This window comes from Nuphar pumila, chromosome 1, assembly GCF_984573655.1.
Source record: "Nuphar pumila chromosome 1, dmNupPumi1.hap1.1, whole genome shotgun sequence".
Taxonomy (NCBI): domain Eukaryota; kingdom Viridiplantae; phylum Streptophyta; class Magnoliopsida; order Nymphaeales; family Nymphaeaceae; genus Nuphar; species Nuphar pumila.
Window position 1 is genome coordinate 59,763,124 of NC_143249.1, and position 21,271 is coordinate 59,784,394.

The window sequence follows — 21,271 nt, forward strand, 5'->3', positions numbered from 1 at the left end:
CCATTATTTATTTTATATTTTTTTTTTGCATAACTGACCATGGCAGATGTGATCTACACGTTTGTATTTGGTACCTTCATGGGTTCCTTGTAGGGATGCAAACATTGTGGAGTTGGATCGGATTGGATATGGGACAGCCATGGTCAGTTATGCAAAAAAAAAATATAAAGAAATAAAAAAAAATATGTATTACACAAGTTTTTATTTCTTCATTATCAAGTTTTGATGTGATATGAGCCCTTGAATGAAGTACTTTCATGTTTAGACTTGCTTTTATAGAGATTAAAAATCAAGGGCTCATATCACATCAAAACTTGATAATGAAGAAATAAAAACTTTTTGGTTAAATTGATTGGGCCCAAAACATAATCTTTAGTAAATCTATACTATTTATAAAGGAAAAAAGAGGGGCGGCAATGGACCAAAATATCCCACCGTTGCAAGATTAGAACTGATACCCTATTTGCATGTACAAGTAAAAATTAAGCTAAAATAAGCTAAAAATATCTGTAACTCCATTGTTGTTCTCTTAAAGCATTTGCGACGTTTAGAAAAATAAAAATGTTCTAGGAGAAAGCAAATGGCAACTAAGACCTGCACGCCTCAACTACCACTAGAGTTATGAAGGAAAACCGACTAAATGGCACTCACTTTTTTTCACTTTTTAATGAATTTAGTTAGTTAACAATGGGGCGAGGCGACATGCACGTCACGTAATGGGTTTCTATATTCTTTCTCATCTTTTGACCATATTCATCTCTAACAATTTAAACCAATGATGTCAGTATTAGTACCGGCATAGGCCCCGGAATAATGTTTGATAGCCACGTAGGTAAGAAACTGCTTAGTTAAAATTCTAAGGTTATTATTATTTACGCATCTGAGCCTCAAGATATGATGTATATATTTGGTTTAGTAAAAGAGACTCTTGGATATTTATTTATTTTTGAAAGGCAAGCTGGGGTTAGGCAGAACCCTACCAGATATCTTATAAGCCCCATGTGGCAGCGGGATTCGAATCTTGGCCTTCAGCTTGGCACAGGACCCTGCTTACTACATGGGATACCACCTCGGTGGATCATGTTTTTCGAACCTGAGCCTTTAGTAAAAGAGACTCTTGGATCATATTTTTCCTGACCTGCATGTTAGAGTTTTCTAAGGATTGAAAATTTACCCGTACCAAATTTTCAACCCTCAATAAATAACATTTTTATGTTAAAAAATATAATCCAAGAGTCATTCCTTCTGTTTTGACCATGTAGAACATGTCCATGGAATCAGATTTGGTCAAAACAACCTCCCTTTGTAAGTTCCAATTAAGAAGTTCCTTACCCACGTAATAAGGCCAAATGTTCATAAGCTTGACAACCAAGCACCCCCAAGCATGAAGAGGTCATAAACTTTCAATTTTCAGAAAAAGAAATCAGGTGCAATCATCACTGAGACGGTAAGAGAGCAACTGCCAACTCAATAAATTGACAACCAAGCACCCCCAAGCATGAAGACGTGCAAGCTGCTCTCTCTCTCTCTCTCTCTCTCTCTCTCTCTCTCTCTCTCTCTCTCTCTCTCTCTCTCTCTCACACACACACACAGGTAGGATGAAAAAAAACAAACTGGACTAAACATTTAACGTATCATGAGATTCAGAATCATGCAAATGAGAGTGAATCTCATTGGCACAGCAAATCAAACATTAGAAAATGAGCTGTGAGAAACAAGACTCACGTTGGCCTTTGCAAATGAGTGGTTTTCTCATTTACATGAGAATTAGAATCACTAGGGGTCTCCTGTGAGTCTGATTCATATGACTCCAAATGATATTTGATTTGCAGTCGCATGTGGGGCCAGCGAACTGAACGTACCCTAAAAGCAGGGGATAAACACGAAATACATCACCAATCAAGCTACAAAATGAGTGTTTTCACCTGAACAACCAAAGGCAGCACTTCCTCAAAGAATAATCAATTCCAAATAGCCTGCCTTTCTGCAGTGACAGCAAGGTTAAATCTTCAGATAAAACAAGCAGTTACCACACCAGTACTAGAACTTTAGAGATAAAACATAAACAATTCAAAATTCCAAATCTGTCTTGAAGAAGGTGGAAAACTTGGCTATTTTAGTGTACGTGTGGGCATCGATGGTTGTGTTTACAGAATCAGGGAGGATTTGATAAATTTCTCTCCTGAAACAATATAAGAACCACTATCTTGTTGTATAACATTTGCTTCACACCTCATTGGCGTATGCCAATGAAAGACCTGTCTGACTCAATATGGAACGTTCTTGGGAAGGTTTCTAATCACATTATTTTTTATTCCTATTCTCGTTCGCATTGCTTCCATTCCTGATCTTCTCATCTCCTTCAAGACTTTCATTCTCAAAAGTGCACCTTTAGACTGAACTGTTGACAAACCCATATCATGGTACCTGCAATTAACGACCTCCAATCATGAGAGAGAGACAGAGAGAGAGAGAAGGGAGGAGGGGATTAACCTTGAGACGAGTGCGTGTGAGAGGGCAACATCTCTTTCTGAACTAGGGCGTGGTTTCTGGCGGTAATAACGCAGAAATTCACGAGAGCCGAGCGCTTTTGTGGACTTCCCTGTCTCGGTTTTCCTTGTGATCATGAGTTCACCTCCATATCCGAGTTCAACATTGTTGTTATCATCATCCACGGCCACCAGTTGCTTCCCACTCTCATCCGCATAACTGCCAAGTAGCAAAACCAAATAAATCAAGATCTACTGTAAATAACATATAAGCATAAACTTAAGCCAAACTCAACTCACAATGAACTCCTTCCAATCATAAATCTACTGTTTCTTTATTCTATTAACTTAATTATGCAATGGAAAATTAAGGGTGCCACTTGGGGGTGGCCAACGGGCCAGGTACCTGACGGGCTCTCAGATACCTGACTCGACTCAGGTCGGGCTTGAGCCTCACGTTGAGCACCCAGCCTGAAAAATGTCAGGCTGAGCCCAATCTGACATAGGTCCCGGCCTGAAGTCGGGCTCTTGTACCTGACTTTATAAAAAAATAAAGAAATAAAATTTTACATTTATAATATATATTTACATTTTGGATCTTGGGTCAAGCATAAACATGACAAACCCCCAACCATTTGGATTCAAAAAGTGAAGGGCTCTTCCTTTTATAACCTATGGAGGGTCCTTACTTTCTTTGATTCTTCGATATGGGACAATTTGTCTCACAAAGTAATTATGCATGGTGTATGGATGGTGTACGTGATAAAATATGTTTTGACATCATCGGATCTGGTGCATCTTATCCTTATTAGACATGTTTCTTTATGTAATGGCATTTTAGTTATTTTCATGTATTTTAAACCTATTGTATTATTTGTATCATGATAAAGGATTAGGGTATGCCATCTCAAGAAGTGGCTGCCGTTTTTTAGCATCTCTCTCTTATTCCTTCTCCTCCTTCAGCTGAATGCTAACTGTGGTGATTTCTTACATGGTATCAGAGCGGGACTTCGGTTTTGTTCCAAAAGGTATGCCCCTTTAGATCGAATATTGTTTTCTTCCGGTCAAAATCCTTTCTTCTCTTCATTTCTCTTTTAATCTGTCTTCTTTCTTCTCTTTCTCTCTACTGTCAGTTTTCCTTTACTGACAACAGATTATTCCTTGTTTTATTCATCTAATATTGCATTTTATATTTGACGTCAATCCTAAAAAGAAAAAAAAGGTGTATTTGACGTTAAAATAGAAGTCGTTTGCCTTCGAATATCCCAATCCAAACTCTAGTTCCAATATTCCTAACCTAAAAAAAAGGAAAAGGTTCTGTTCTCATTATTTTTCCAGATTTCATTTTTCTGGAATCTTGTTTTATTCTTGATATTTCTTTTTGGTTCCGATATTTCTCTCCATTGCTTTATATATTTTCCATCGGCATATGCATATTAGCAGCATTATATTGAGTTTTGGTAGTCTGTTGCAGGGATTGGACTGGCTCCGAAATAGTGCCCTATTTAAAAAAAAAAAAAGGGACGTTTTATATTATATCCTGCATCTTACCTAATCCTTTTGTTGTGCTGCTGCATATTTGCTCTTGACTGAAATCTATTCTCTTCTTTCCTTTACTTTCTTCTTTTATCTTTTCAATTATTTTAAATAGATTCCTCTTCCTATGCTGGCCTCTCTTCAAACTTTTTGAGTCAGTTTGTCTCTAAAAAACTTTATCACTCAAATTTTTTGACCGGGAGAGACAAATTGTTCATTTCATAAGGAGCCAAAATCTATTTGGGCATTTGGATGGATCAATTCCAGCTCCAGCAGAGTTCATTCCACAGGAATCAAGATGATAAAGGAGATGCTCTTATTATCTATGTTTCAAATCCAGAATTCACATGAATGAATCGCGATCAGGCTTTGGTTGCATATATTACTTTCATTCTGTCTCAGGAAGTATTGATTTCAATTCCAGATGATTGTACTGCTAGTCAATTATGGAATAAGCTTATGCAAACCTATTCTCAGATTTCAAAGGCAAGAGTTTTATTTCTTAAAAAGGGTTCTATGTCAGTCGTGGAATTTTTAAACAAAGTAAAATCAGTTACAGATCATCTTACTATTGTTGGAAGTGTTGTCTCTAACAAAGAAAAAATGCAGCAAACTCTCAATGGACTGGATCCAGAATATCACGTTCTCTCTACTTCTTTATTAGTTCTACCTGTACTCCCCAGTTTCGAGGATCTTCTTCTTCAATATGAAATGAGAACAAAACACTTGACAGAAGGCAGTGAACATGCAAATCCTCATAATGTCTTGGCATGGGACATATCTCACAGTTTTGGGCATGGAGGTAACAGTTTTCAAAGTGGCAAAGGTCGAGGTCGAGGTCATTTTGGTCAAGGAGGTTGTGGTATTCTTCCTACTCCAAGTACACCATGATTTTTCAAAGCAGGGAATCAGAAAAGAGTGCTTACACGTTTTCAGTGTAATAAGAAAGGACATGTGAAAGCTGACTATTGGTTTAACCCTCAAAACAAAGGAAAGAATAATAAATTAAGAAACAAAAGAGAAGCTGATGGACAGAAATCTTCGGGAGACATGCAACAACTTTTGTTGGCGGCTTTATCTCGGATGAGTATTAAGCAAAATGATCAAGGTGAATGGTATGTGGATTCTAGAGCGGCAACTCATGTCACAAGAAATGTTGGTAAGCTCTCGAATTTATCCCCTTATTTCAGAAATGATAGTATAATCACTGAAGATGGAACACATCATCACATTTCTTATGTTGGAAATGCACAAATTCCTTTGGCTAGTACCTTTCTTAATCTGTCCAATGTCCTTTTTGCTCCTAACATTAAAAGTAATATTGTTTTTGTATCTAAACTTATTGATGATACAAATTCTTTTATCGAATTTACTCTTTTTTCTGTGTATGTTAAGGATCTTCAAACGAAAGAGACATTCGCTGAAGGGGAGTGAATAGGAAACATGTATATCTTTTGATGCAGAGCACAGACATCCCAGATCCAGCGGCAAACAGGAGTCGACTCGGGTCCAGGGCCAGACCCGAGACCCGGATCCAGCTGAAGCCCTTTAAATAAGTTGCCTAGGGTTTCGTGAGGAGGGCAGAGAACGTTGAAACTTCCAACAGCTTTTTCCTTCTTGCAGTTCTTTGATTCTTTATTTTGTTTGCAGTTTTTCCTTTTGACAGTTTTTCCTTTTCAGCATATCTTTTATTCCCCTCTTTGTCTTCTTCTGTCAGTATTAAGTTTTCTCCTTTTTGAATGTTTCTTATTTCCCTTTCTTTATGGTATCCAGTTTATTATTCATCTCATTGTTCATTTGGATTCCATTGAAATAAAAAAAGAAACAATACAGCACCATCATTTTTAGGGTGGCTGTTCTCTTATCATTGCACATCGTACGTTCGTGAGCAGCGTACCAACCATCTCAGCAAAGCGCATTGTACCAGTGACAGTCCCTTAACGTGGCTGTGTGGGGATTTTCACGTGACAGCAAAGCGCAACCACATCAGATTCAAATATCGTGAAGTCTTCATCGTGCCCTTCACTGCATCAAAATGGTATCAGAGCCCAGCCCCTCCTCCTTCGTCAACGGCATGATGCAAGGGGCGAGGAACGGTCCTACAAACAGAAAGACACGAGAGAAGATCATGAAGCGGATGCTCGACATGGTGACGGAGATGCAAGAAGACATGCTACGCTTAAGCGAGGATGTTGTTGGCATATCGAAACGACTGAATGGACTCGAAGATCGGATCGTGGTCCTCGAGTCGTCGGTGGAGACGCACACAACTCCCATGCTGAAAGCGAGTGGTGGATTGAGCGTCAATGTTGTTGGTCTCACGGGTGCGATGGCGATTGAACCAGTCCAACCGAACGTCCAACAAGCTGCCGTGCAACCGGATGGCATTGAAGCGGGCCTGCTCAGGGATGCCGGTCGCTCGACCAACCAACAGACGGTACCGTTTCTAAACTCTGTCTCGGTAGCTGCAATGAACCAGATCTGCGGTGCCTACCCACCGCCCCAAAGGGTCGTCGAGAGGTTTCCCAACGTAGGCTTGAGCACGCAGCCTTGGCCACAACCTGTGGTAAAGGTTTCGCAGGCCAGAAATGGCCTGCGGGATCCAAACCTGACGGTGGGTCGAGCTGCGAGCAATGTGCCAATGGCAGGAGACAGGACAGACTTGTTTTCCCCCATGAAAACCGCTCGTGGGGGCTCGATCGCAACCCACCAGCGAGCCGGAGAAGGTGGTCCAGTTTTTGGTAAGCATGTTTGTCTTGTTGGTATTCTAGCCAGACCCCTAAGACCACGTGCTGGAGGGACAGAAATTCAGCTTGTGCTTTCATGGGATGCCATAGCAGATGGTATAGGTGGTCAACTTCGAAACCAATCTACAAGCTATAATTTGGAGTCGTCCAGGAATATCGTTTCACATAGTGAACACCCAACAACTATTACCAACGACTCCTTAATGTTATCCCCAGATGTTTCTGTTGCAGCCAATTCCCCTTTATTTCAACTCCAGAAGGTTGTGGCGTCTGTCGTGCTTGTGATGGTTGGAGATAGAACTTGGGCTTCTGGTATTGTTCTCAACTCTGAGGGTCTGATACTTACAAATGCTCACCTTTTAGAGCCGTGGAGGTTTAGAGAAGTGCCTCAAGCTAGTGGACCGGCTTCAAACAAACAATAAACATTTCCCATCCTTACTGGAACAAAAGAGATAGAATCCAGCAATGAGATGCAAGCAGTTTATGCATTGGATGCAGAGTTCACAAGTTCATTATGGATTTTTGGCATCAAATCTTATGATTTGGTGTAGAAAAATGGAGAGAATACCTATCTGGCTTGCAGTTACAGGCAGAGGGGGAGATCATATTTTGGCCTGCTGGATATTATTCAGGGCTCTCTCAGTTTTTGGATATTCCATTCACAGACATCAGAACTGTTATTGCAAAGGGCAGGTACTTGTGCATAGAGGGTGCCTCTTCCACTCTGCCATTATCAATAGGCAAAGTGACTTTAGATGAAAATTGTTCCAAAGATGTTGACTTTTCTACAGCGTGGTCATCCTTCCGTCCTAGTTTGGAATACAAAGCATGCCTAAGCACACCAGAGATTATAGAGTTCCCTACTGAGGTCCCTGGCCAAAAGGCATATATGTATTTCTATCCCCCAGTCAATCATTTATATCAAGCTGGTCATGAAGAAAAACCTCCTTTGCTATTGAAGAGTCATGGGGGCCCAACAAGTGATGGCATCATGAACAAACAGAATTTGTTGCCGATGTCTGCCAAAGTCCTTAACTCTGGGGATGATGTAATGGCATCTGTGCAAGATCCTATTTACCAGGGTTATGGAAGATTATGTGTTAGGTTGGATCGTATCAACCAAAAGATATGGCATGATGCAAGAGCAGTATATATTTCGAGAGGCCCATTGGATATTGCCCTGCTGCAAATAGATCATGTTCCAAATAGTATTTGCCCCGTCAATCCAGGCGTTGCTTGTCCACAACCTGGGTCTAAAGCATTTGTGATAGGACATGGTCTTTTGGGACCTCAATCAAACCTTTGTCCATCTGTTAGTTCTGGTGTGGTCTCAAGAGTTGTTAAGACCCAGGGTCCTCTTAAGGCTTCTGAAACTATGAGTGTTGATATAGAGGGGAAATGTATAGCTGCAATGCTTGAAACTGCGGTTGCAGAGCATCCGAGTGGAAGTGGTGGCGGTGTTTTGAATTCTAAAGGACAGCTGATTGGGCTTGTGACCAGCAATGCAAGGCATAGTGGTGGGACTATACTTCCTCACCTGAACTTCAGCATTCCATGTGTCGTTCTTGAACTCATTCTCGAGTTCACATCAGATATGCAGGATTGGCACATTTCGCCTATCTTCAATGTGTCTGGTCTATACGCATAACGTGGTGACAATAAGTCGTCAGAGCCGACTTCTTCCCAACCAGGGGAGAATGATGCAGAGCACAGACATCCTAGATCCAGCGGCAAACAGGAGTCGAGACAGAGTTCAGAAACGGTACCGTATGTTGGTTCGTCGCACGACCGGCATCCCTGAGCAGGCCCGCTTCAATGCCATCCGGTTGCACGGCAGCTTGTTGGACGTTCGGTTGGACTGGTTCAATCGCCATCGCACCCGTGAGACCAACAACATTGACGCTCAATCCACCACTCGTTTTCAGCATGGGAGTTGTGTGCGTCTCCACCGACGACTCGAGGACCACGATCCAATCTTCGAGTCCATTCAGTCGTTTCGATATGCCAGCAACATCCTCGCTTAAGCGTAGCATGTCTTCTTGCATCTCCGTCACCATGTCGAGCATCCGCTTCATGATCTTCTCTCGTGTCTTTCTGTTTGTAGGACCGTTCCTCGCCCCTTGCATCATGCCGTTGACGAAGGAGGAGGGGCTGGGCTCTGATACCATTTTGATGCAGTGAAGGGCACGATGAAGACTTCACGGTATTTGAATCTGATGTGGTTGCCCTTCACTGCATCATCTTTAAGGAGGATCCAACTTCTCATTCTTCTTCTACCTTAAAGTCCTCTCTTTTGAAGTCGACGTCTCAGAGTCTCAAGTCTTGTCATAGAGATGTTTTTAGTCTTTCTCAATGTAATAAGTCAAATTTGTGACAGAGTCGGTTGGGTCATTGTAGTCATGGTTTCATTAAGAAGCTTGTGTTAAAAAATTTGATTACAGAGTCATGTTTACATTTTGTCCTAGATGTAATAAATGAAAGAGTCTCAAAACCCTTTGAAATTGTGTATTTAGATGTATGGGGGGCAGCTCCTGTATGTTCTTCATTTGGAAGTTAATACTATGTTTTATTCATTGACAGTTATTCTCGTTTCACCTAGATATATTTCATGAAACATAAGTCTGAAGTTTTTATATTGTTTCAAGACTTTTGTGCCCTTGTTAAGAATCATTTTTTTCCAATTTTATGCATTTCTAATGTCAAACCCAAGATTTTTTTTTTATAATTAAAATGAATAAATGATAAATTATTGGTGTATTCATCACTATAATCGTGAATTCTTGATTTTCTTGACTTTCTTGATTTTCTTGACTTTCTTGATTTTCTTGATTTCGATTAATTATGAACCTTTGTCTCAAGTCATAAAGATTATTTTACGAATAATTGAAAAAGCTAAAATATGTGGACTAAACAAGAAAGTAAATGATTTGTATATTTTTAGATTATTGATTTTGGAATTGAATTCGAATTTAATAAATATGTCTAAAATGTTATAATTAGATTTGAGTTTGATTCAAATCCAAATTAATACTTAATTGAGTGTTAAATTAAGGTTAAAAAATATAATAAATTATATTTGTGTTGAAATTAAATCTACAATTTTAAATTTAGTTCAAAAGTCATACATGTGATTCTTTAGGGCATTTCTAATAAATAAATAATAATGTTTACAAGAAAGAAACTTAAAAATATAAATTAGCCAGTGGATTTAACTAATGATATTTAAATCAAACCCAATTAAGTTAAATATAATCCATAACATTTAGATCAATTAAATGATAGATTATATGGGATATAACTCAGGATATCTTGAATCATATATCATTGGATTTGACCCGTAGAGTTTGACGCTCCAAAAAAATGTTATTATTGTTTTGACCAAAAAAAATTTAGTCGATCAATGACTCATCTATTAAATCAGAGTTGACCTTGACGTTCCTCATTTCAAGGGCATCGAAATCGACTATTTACATGCCCAAATTGGTATTGATTTGAGTATTTTATCAGTGACCGAAGTTCGTGCCTAATTATAGGTCAAAAATTAACATTTTTCGATATCGACTAAATTTTTTTGCCAATCCGTATGCGTACGATTAAGTCTAAAACCACCACGTCGATCTACGTTTCAAGGGCTATCAAATCGACTATTTAAACGTCTAATTCTGATGAGTGTTTAGGTCTATAGGCCTCCCAAAAAGTTACTTTGTCACTATAGCCCAAGACACGGTAAAAAGCCCCTACTTTTCTTTTATAACTTAAGTAATTTCAAAATTTATTGAATTAGGTCTTATAATTTATTGTTTGGTTTTATTAATAAAATAAATTAATAAATATTAACTTCTTATATTAGAGATGGGACTCTTGTCTAAGCCCATCTATAAATAGAAGCCATCATGAGAAAGATTAATAAGGTTAGTTTTATCTTCTTTCTTCCTCTCTTTTCAATGCCCCTTAGGGTTTCTTCCTCCTTGGATTCAAGATCAGCCTACACATGATTTTAGAGGGTGCCTAAGGCCCTCCTCTTGCTGGTAGAAGGTGTTGATCGGTCAGATCGCGCAAAAAGAACCGTCGGATCCTACGAAAAATGTTTTTTCGACAAGAGGTAGAGTTTTAATGCTTTTCTTGCAAGAACAGAGTTCTTGGCCTAGATTTCAATGTTTTTTCATGAGTTTAGACCATGATCAGACCCTCCTAACCGTGGGTTTGACTCAGATCTAAAGATCCATAGAGAAAGAACGTTTTTCCCAAAGAAAAACCCCTTTTGAAATCTGTTTTTTCATAAAAATTGGTTTCTCAGAAAAGAAATCTGTAAAATTTGTAAATATTTGATTTATGCCAGGATTTTCTTGCAAGTATCGATTTGTATCGGTAGAATATGTTATTATAGACCTTCTGTAAAAAAATTAAGAATTTCTATGCTCGAAACCTTGAGATATTGCGATTTTAACAATATCGGGTTTCTTAGAAAAGAAATCGATAAATTTAGAAAGAAATTGAATTTCGTTGTTGGATTCATGCAAGATTTGATGGTTTCTGATAGATTATGATTTGTTAGATATCCTGTGAATTTTGTGGATTTTTTTAATTTTATTTCATGAATATTGCATATTTTAGTTAATTTATTGTGTATTCTTTCGAATTAATTCTTGAGAAAATAAAGCATATGCGTATCGGGCATATTTTTTTCGACCAAAAGGCTGAGGAAAATATGATTTATCTCAGATAAAATATATCATATTTAACTATATATTTTATTCTGGTTTTTATTTAAAATATGCAAGAAAAATCACGGGTGTACAGATTCGGGTGACTTGTTTGGTCCAACCCGAATGCATAGACCCGGAATTGCAGTTTTTCGGCTAGACCCCTGACCAGTAAAACGTTTGTATCTCCCTCGTCTGAAGAAGTTTTGACGAACGGTTTGTTGCATTGAAAAGCTAACAAAATTTTGCATCTACTGTGAAATTTTGGGCTCTGTTCATGGACTGAGCACGACCCTGTGACAGTCGGAACAGAATATAGCATGTCTGCAGTAAAACGTTCATAACTCCCTCATACGGAGGAATTTTCACGAACGGTTTGCGGCTACGGAAAGCTAACAAAATTTTCTTTATACTGTGAAAATATCAGCTTTATTCACCAAACATAAAAAATTTTGTGAGCTCTGTAACAGTCTAACAGAGTTATTTGTTTCGTAAATCAAGACCGGTCTTTGGACCAAGGGTCGACCTATGCATAGTTCGCATATTTTTGTGCAAATTTCTTCGTTTCGAATAGCATACAATATGTGAATAAGTATGCAGGTCTGATCCTATGCAAAAGCTTATATGAATATGCCTATGACCTGAATAGCTAATAAAGGCTACACATTAAGATCAAAGATCAAAGGATCCAAAAGAAATCTATTTATATGCTTCTTTCATTATATACTTTTTTTCATAATAAAAATTAAAACCATGGGTATAGACAAACCTGAAAATATAGTTCCAGATTTGCGCACGTAGGAAAATCGATCTACATATGTATAAATACATAAATCAGATAAAAATCGACATTATCTATGTTGTTTTGCAATCATATTTCTCTTCACCAAACCCTTACACAAATAAGATTTTTACTCATTCTTTCCCGTAAAGACTCAGAGAGAAATCCGTACCTTCGTTTGAAAACGAAAGAAGACCGGAAATATGTCGGATAATCAGAGAGGAAGGGGATCCCCTCCTTCTTCCTTCTTCTTCTCCTCTCTTTCCTTCCTCTCTTTCCTTCCTCTTTTCCCACAATTTTCGCTCTCTCCCTTTTTCTCTCTTTCTCTCTTTCTTGCTCTCTTTTTTTTTTTGAGCTTTTTATAGTAGAGGATGGACTCCCCTAGAGGGTGACGCCCCTCTAGAGTCCAATAACTACTTTTATCTCTTATTTTAATTTTTTTAATATTCTAATTATCTTTGAGTCCTCGAGGGTGACGCCCCCTCTAGAATCCCTTTTTAATAGGTAACTGTCATATCCAAAATAAATTTCGGAATTAAATAATTATTAATATTTAATTAATTAATATTTATTAAATAATAAATTTTCAGAAAGCTCCACTGGGTGTCTCATCCCTCTGGGAGTCTTTTTAACTTCAAATTTCATTCAATTTAACCTTTATATTAATTTTGGGATTTTGGATCTAAATCTAGATCCAAATCCATATCCAATACCCATATAGATCTCAGTTTGGACCAGATCCTAATTAATATGGGTCTTAGACTGAGTCCAAATCCATATTAACTTGGATCATACGGATCGGATCCAATTCGATCTAATCCAAAATGGGTCACATCGAGGTGGGTCATTTTTTTGAAAAAATGTGATTTTCGGGTCAATCATAGCCCAAATTCAGAAAAATAAAATATCGTTGTTTTCAGAACTTTGAGACGCATCTAATGATATATTATATGAATTTTGCCTCCGAATTTCGGCTGAATTTAACCCAAAATTCACTCGACTTTAAAGGTCAAAAATAAAAAGTTTTACCAAATCTTAATTAGCTCGTTTAGGTCTTGTCAATGGGTCCTGGGCCACACCCACACTCAACCGACTCCACCTAAAATCGAGGATTTCTATCGACTTTACGAAACACTTGGACAAATTTTATAAAGTTTCAGAATTTAATATTATAGAAAAACACACAATATTATAATGCCCAAGCTTGAAAACATCCCACATATTGAAAAACTTTATAAAATTGCTCCTGATTACTCTAGATTAAGAACCTTTGGTTGCAAATGTTTTATTCTTACCACAAAAAATGACAAATTATCTCCTAGAACTATTTTGTGTGTCTTCCTTGGATACAGAGAATCATAGAAAGATTTTAGATGTTACGATCTAAAAAATGATAAACTCTATTGAAATGTGACCTTTTTAGAACGAGAATTTTTTTTATCTAACATGTGCCTAAGAAAACTAGTAACTATTTATTTTGATTTTAATTGCTTCCTAAAGATAAGGAAGATACTTTGTGCATTGATATTATGAATAAAGAACCTCAATTACTCCTAGTGATGAGAACCATGTAGTAGATAGCCATGAACCGCCAGTTATTCAGTATAGAAGAGACATTGATAGTGGGCCTAGTGCTTTAGAAAAATATTTTCATCTTGAATCTTCGGAATCTAATCCCTTTAAAAGATCCACTAGAGAAACTTGAAACTTTTGCCCCATTAGCTGGAATGACTTCAATTAGAACCCTCATCGCTATAGTTGCTATTAGAAACTGGCATATTGTTAAAATGTATCATTCAACCTTTGTAATATTATATATATTTTATATATATAAAGGATAATACATATTCAACTTATGACTTTAAGTCATATTTTTTCCCCTTGTGTGGGTTTATGTGTTAGCACATTATGTGCTTATGTTGTTCCCTTTAATGGGTTTATTCGCACTTCATGTGCATGTATGGGTTCATTATTGAACCTAATGTATTCAAAGCCACTTTCTAACATGGTATCAGAGCCCGGTTACGATGGGATTGTCTCTTGGCGCAACGGAAAGCGTGGTGCTCAAGAAATGGTGAAGTATTCATTGTTCTTTTTTTATTAGAAGTTTTTGCGGTATCTCTTTTCTTAACATATTATGCATTATGAAACTATCTTTCTTGCACATTTAGTGTTTTTAGTGGAATCATTTCTTTCACTTTTTCGCGTGTTTGTATATCTACTTTTAAATTTGGTAAACTTGTTTATTGTTCAAAAATATAATTCTTGGTTATATAGTTATCGATTTCTTATCACATATAATAGTAATTTATGTTTTGCAAAATTATTTTTTAATTATGTGAGATTTATGATTTTTCATAAGAATTTTGTGATTAACCTATAAGTTAACTTTTTAAATACGATTTCTTGCTAAATTAATGATCTTTGCTCAAAAACTCTTGTGTTTGGTTTTTTTTGGCAAAACTTTTTGTAACTTATATAATTCTTGTATAAGTTAATGTTCTTTGCTATATTCTTTGATTTTCTCATCTAAATCTTTGTAGCTTACCTCTTTTTGAATCCTAAGTAGTTCTTGTTAATGATAAGAACTCCTAAAGATGTTTCAATGATTTTGGTTTATTTAAAGGATTTTTTGTGATAAATAGGTTGTTCGAACCATTGTAAAAGTTTTTTTAAAAGAATTTCTCACACTATATAGAATGCATAGTGTGTCTATTACATCTTTTTGGTATAAAAGATTTCGCTAATTTTATTGATACAACTTTACAAACTTGTTGGTTTGTATTTTTCACATAAGATTTCAAAACCTCTTGGTTATATCTCTAAAAGATGTTTATGTTGACCATCATATGGTCCTCTTTGTCCTAAATTACATTTATCAAGCATATAATTGCATAATTAAAAGTTTGAGAAATCTCAAGGATTTCTCTTTTTATAAAGTGCATACCTATGTCACATGGGTGCGGGTGCGGGTGCGGCACAATTTTAAAATTTTTGGACACGGGGACTCGGCAATATATATATATATATATATATATATATATATATATATATATATATATATATATATATAAAATTATTTTATTTTTAAAATGCCACAGCTGACAGCACAGTTTGTGTGTCTGTGCACAGTCACAGACTTTGATTGTGCACAGTCACAGGCACAGCACTGTGCACAGGCACAGCACTGTGCACAGTCACGCAGCACAGTCACAGTCTGCACTGTGCCTTTTTTTATATATATATTTTTAAATAAAAAATATAAAAATTTGGTTTTTTAGGGACATTTTTGGACTCGGTCAAAGTTTACCGAGTCCAAAATGTGGACGGACTCGGCCTGGACTCGTTGACCGAGTCCGACTCGGCGTTGACCGAGTCCGGGCCGAGTCCGAAGCCGCACCCGAGTCCGCACCCGTGTCGGGGCGTGTCGACTCGGGTGCGGCACCTCCTTAGCCGAGTCCGTGTGACATAGGTGCATACTTGCTCCCTTTTGTGTGTTTTTGTATTTTATATACATTTGTTTCTCAAATAGTTGCGCTTGTATGCATTTCCTCTTTTCTATGAAATACATGCCTTAGTGCATGTTTGTTTACACCTTGGTGTGTATTTGTTCAAATATTGTATGAGTGCCCTCGTGCACATCTTTTTGTGCTTGCATATGTATTGTCTCTTCGTAGACATTTCTTACATTATAAAGCTTTTATGCACATTTCTTTTTGTGAAAAATATAATGAATTTAGATATTGACCCTTTTTTAAAATCATTATAAAACATGATAAGTACTTATAGCACTTTGTATGTTTCCGCATATCTCATCACAATCAAAGGATATTTAAAACTTGTTGTATGGGATTTTTATCCCAAATCTATAAATTTTCAAGTACTATTGAATATTCTTTCTTTGAGCTTTGAGTTAAAACTCTCTTTGTGAACCATTACGGTTCTTGTGATTCCTTTGATTAAAAAGCTTGATTGTCTTGATTATCCCAAGATGTATTCTTCATGTCATTATGTTTGTTGCCAAGGTATTCTTTTGACTTTTAATGGCACTTATTTTATCCATCACATGTCATATGATGCATCAATTCTTTTATGGCTCTATTGTTATATTAGAGATTTTTGAGGTGAGTTATGGGCACCTCGTGTTATATCATTCTAGATTGTCCACTTGCCATATTATAGATGGTGATTGAGGTGAGTTATGGGCACCTTAGGACTCTAGAATGATTTGGTATATGATCTCTAATTATGAGTGTGGCACTCATTGTTATGTCATTTTAGTTTGTCCACTTACCATATTATAGATGGTGGTTGAGGTGAGTTATGGGCACCTTGGGACTCTAGAATGATTTGGCATATGAGTGTGTCACTAGTTTAATGTTGGCCATTGATCTTATGGATGCTCTTATTTATATATATATGTGATAGATATATAATGCTTAAAACCTTAAATGTTTTAAGGTATATTAAAATCAAGGTTTTGGGGTTTTTTGCCCAACCTTTTATTGTTTATGAATCATATGAGTGCATTTGCACATTTATGTTTTGTGCTCTTATGCACAAGTATTCTTGGTGTGTGTATATTCACACATTTTATTTCAAAATGATATTGTTATTCTTTTTTGAAGAATATTGTTTCAAGGTTTTATTTATATGATTGTCATTACAAGTTTTATTGCCTCAAAAGTATTCTCCTTTTATGCCCCTTATCTAAGTGTCATCATATGTAGACAAGAATTTTATTACACCTTCGTGTGTTGGTTGCCCTTTGTTGGCTTTTGCTCTCTTGGTCTAGTAGCTGAACACACTTGTCTTGAGTGTTATTTTATGTAGACAAGGCACGTTGATTCACACCATGGTGTGTGATTTTAGCCTATGTTGGCATTTGTGTCCTTGTTCTAGTCGTTGAGTTATATGCCCATGGTTGGCTTCTTTCACTCAATTCAAGTGTCATTTTATGTAGACAAGAGATGTATTGTGTTTAGCCCATGGTTGGCTACTCTTGTTCTAGTAGCTGAACATATTTGATCTTGAGTGTATTTTTACGTAGACAAGATATGCTTTTTGTCCATGTTGGCGTGTATTCTCTTGTTCTTGTCGTTGATACACTCATTTCAAGTATTATTATATGTAGACAAGAGGTATTTTTACACACCTTAGTGTGTGTCATTTGGCCTTTAATGGCATTATATTTATATTCTTGATCTAGTAGCTTATACACTTGATTTATGGGTTTTGGAGGACTAATGAGGTAGTGGTTTGTAATGGATGAACTTTTGTTGAAATTTGCAAAATTTCATTCATGACTTGTGTTTTAAGATATTCAAGTGAATCATATTTTTGATATGCATATTTTAAAAATCAAGTTGATTTTTTGGCATATATTAAGTGCTTATGGTTCTTTGGCCACTTTTGTATGCAAAATGTGTTTTTGTCAATTGAGTGAGATTTTTCCTAAATGGGTAAGATTCTCTACTCAAAAACACTCTTCGTTTTGCCTCGTAAATGGATTTAAAACCTTGTGAACTCTTGTGTTTATTTTGTCTAAAGTATGCTTGGATACGTCGTTTCTCTTGTTTAGCACTTCATTACATGTTTGAAGTATGTTCATTAATGATTCCTTTAAGTATTAATTCATTTCATGATAATATATGCATAGGCTCTTTATGGCTTTTTAGGCTCTCATTCAATAAAGCATATGTAACTTATGCCTTTTCGTAGACTTGCTATGGTGTCCCTTAGGGGACCATTGTGTTATTCCCCATTATGGGGTTATGTTTGTCCAATGTTGGACCTTATGAATGAATTATGCATTCTTGCAATTCATTTCCGCATAATTTGCTTCCGCTTACCATTTAACATGATATATGATTTTGAAATCTTGTTTTTTCTAAATTTTCCTCATGCTAAAGTAATTATTTTATCATGTGATCTTGCATAAATATAATTTTGCACCTTGTTAGGAAAGTTCCATTTGAGTAAAGTGCAAAGATATTTTTTACTTGTTCTTTGTTGTTGTTCCACAGGATCTTGAAGATAAGTGGAAAAGGAAGTACCTTGGATAGATCATGGAAGGTGCTCATCGTTAAAGACGTTGGAGGAAGACATTTACATTTTCAATGGCATTCGAACTAAAGGCTCTTGAAGTCTTGAGATTCTTCCTTTCTTCAATCTTTTCGTTCCCCCACGCAAAGTTTGAGGGGGGTGTTAAAATGTATCATTCAACCTTTGTAATATTATATATATAAAGGATAATACATATTCATATATTGTATATATGCATATGTATTATCCTAATTATATTTATATAATATATATTTTTCTATTTATAGGCATAGGGGTAGTTTAGACATTTCCAGTTTTACGTATATTCCATTCGGAATATGTTTGTAATTTAATTTTATTTTTCCTTTTTTATTTTTCTATTTTTTTTTGGGTTTGCGCCACCTAGGGAGGCTCCCCAAAGAGTCGTCGGGGGAGCCCCCAACGGTCACAAATGTGACCGTTGGGGGCTCCCAACGACTCCTTTGGGAGCCCCCTTTGTGGCTCCTCTCTTGTGTTATAAATAGGGGTCTCCCCCTTGTATTTCTTAGAGATTTGGAGGAGCTCTTGCTCCATTGTAAGGGGTTTTTTCCCCTCTTCTTCCTTTCTTTCAATAATATTCAACTTATGACTTTAAGTCATATTTTTTCCCCTTGTGTGGGTTTATGTGTTAGCACATTATGTGCTTATGTTGTTCCCTTTAATGGGTTTATTCGCACTTCATGTGCATGTATGGGTTCATTATTGAACCTAATGTATTCAAAGCCACTTTCTAACACATATTTATCAAATTGATGTCAAAAATGCCTTCTTAAATAGAAAATTGAAGGAAGATGTTTATATGGACTCTCCACCAGGTTATAAAATTCTACCAGGAAAGGTTCCTTACTTAAAAAAGGATTTGTATGGTTTAATGCAGGTTCCTAAGGTAAATCTTGATATACTGCCACTACTATAAAGAGATAAGCATGGGGTTAGTTATATAAAAAATATTTTAAAACAAAATTTTGAAATGACATATCTAGGTTTCCTTCGATATTTGTTAGGGATAGAAGTAGCATTTTTTGCACATGGTTATTTTCTAACTCAATCTAAGTTTGTAATTGAGAATATTGACAGGTCCAACATTACAAATGAAAATAAGGTGGATACTCCTAAAATTATTAACGCGAAGATGAAAATCGATGACGTTCACCCTTGAAAAATTCCACTCCTTATAGGCAGATGATTGAGGCTCTTACTTATTTGACTATCACCCCGACCTAACATCTCTCACGCAGTGCAGTCAGCCAATTTCAACATTCTCCTATAATTGTGCACATGAGTGTTATGTGCATTATTAGATATTTACAAAATTTTGTCTCTAAAGAAATTTTTTGTCTTTCTCTTCTCCACTTGATCTAATTGCATATATTGATTCTGACTGAGAGGAAACCCTAATGATAGATGCTCAACTACTGGTTTTTGTGCATTTATACTTTATAGGTGATTCGCTGGTGTCCTAGAAATGCAAGAAACCGCAGAAGATGTCTTTATCCTGAACGGAAGCTGAGTATTGCACCATGGCTACCACAACATTTGAAATTGTGTAGTTAAAAAGATTCATAAAGGATATGGGGGTGCATATGCAAACATCTTCAAGGTTGTATTATGACAACAAAAGTGTCATCTATATAGTTGGCAATCATACATTCCATGAACGTACCAAGCACATCGAGGATTGCCACTATGTTCGTGAAGAATACCTTAAGAAGACTATTATCCTACCCTATGTAGCATCAAAATTTCAATCAGCTGACTTCTTCACAAAAGAGCTTCCATCTCCGTGGTTTCACTTCTTGTTTGACAAACTTTCAATGATCACACCATAAGTTTGAAGGAGAGTTTTAAGTTGTATCATATATACATGTATATGATCATATATGTATATACATACATAGTATATACATATAAACTATGTCACAGGGACTCGGCAAAACATATGCTGCACCCGCGTCGACGCGACGCGGGTGCGCGTGCGGCACCGGGTGCGGTCAACACGACCCTGGGTGCGGTCAATGCACCCAAGGTCATTTTTGTCCACGATTTGGGCATAAAAAAAAATCCCCGATGAAAAGGAGGATTAGGGCAAAAAAAAAAATTGCCCTAATCTCTCCTCTCTCCCCCCCTGAGCTCGAGCTCTCTCCCAGCTCCGCCGCCCCAGCTCCGCCTCCCAGGCTCCTCCTCTCCTTTCGCAGGTATGCAGCCTCTCTCACTCTCTTCTTGGGTCGGCAGGGGAGGGGCCGAGCACCCCCCCCCCCTCTGTCGGTCTCTTGTTAGGTCTGCAGGGGAGGGGCTGAGACCCCCCTGCTCCCTCGTTTTTCGGCACAGGAGGGGTTTTTTTTGGGTCGATAGGGGAGGGGCCGAGCCCCTCCCCCATCTGTTGTTTTTTTTGGGTCGACAGGGGAGGGGCCGAGCCCCTCCCCCATCTGTTTTATTTTTTGGGTCGACAGGGGAGGGGTCGAGCCCTTCCCCCATCTGTTTTTTTTTTTTTTTTTTTTGGGGGGGGGGGGGGGTCGACAGGGGAGGGGCCGAGCCCCTCCCCCATCTGTTTTTTTTTTTTGGGTCGACAGGGGAGGGGCCGAGCCCCTCCCCCATCTGTTGTTTTTTTTTGGGTCGACAGGGGAGGGGTCGAGCCCCTCCCCCATCTGTTTTATTTTTTGGGTCGACAGGGGAGGGGCCGAGCCCCTCCCCCATCTGTTTTTTATTTTTTGGGTCGACAGGGGAGGGGCCGAGCCCCTCCCCCATCTGTTTTTTTTTGGGTCGGCAGGGGAGGGGCCGAGCCCCTCCCCCGTCTGTTTTTTTTTTTGGGTCAACAGGGCAGGGGTCGGCCCCTCCCCCGTCTGTTTTTTTTTTTTTTGGGTCGACAGGGGAGGGGTCGAGCCCCTCCCCCGTCTGTTTTATTTTTTGGGTCGACAGGGGAGGGGCCGAGCC

At 37.6% G+C, this 21,271-nt stretch overlaps 1 protein-coding gene across 1 annotated transcript in view; it reads right to left on the bottom strand.

The window, feature by feature from the left end:
* Positions 1-2,069: 2,069 nt before the first annotated feature.
* LOC149848956 (Zinc finger protein 622) overlaps positions 2,070-21,271 on the bottom strand; it is a 28,426-nt gene continuing 9,224 nt past the window's right edge. Inside the window, exons 4-5 of the mRNA XM_089998258.1 lie at positions 2,494-2,709; positions 2,070-2,427 (exon numbers count right to left, since the gene is read on the bottom strand). Coding sequence (XP_089854384.1) covers positions 2,268-2,427; positions 2,494-2,709 — 376 coding nt within the window. The 3' untranslated portion in view covers positions 2,070-2,267. The remainder of the gene's footprint in view (positions 2,428-2,493; positions 2,710-21,271) is intronic.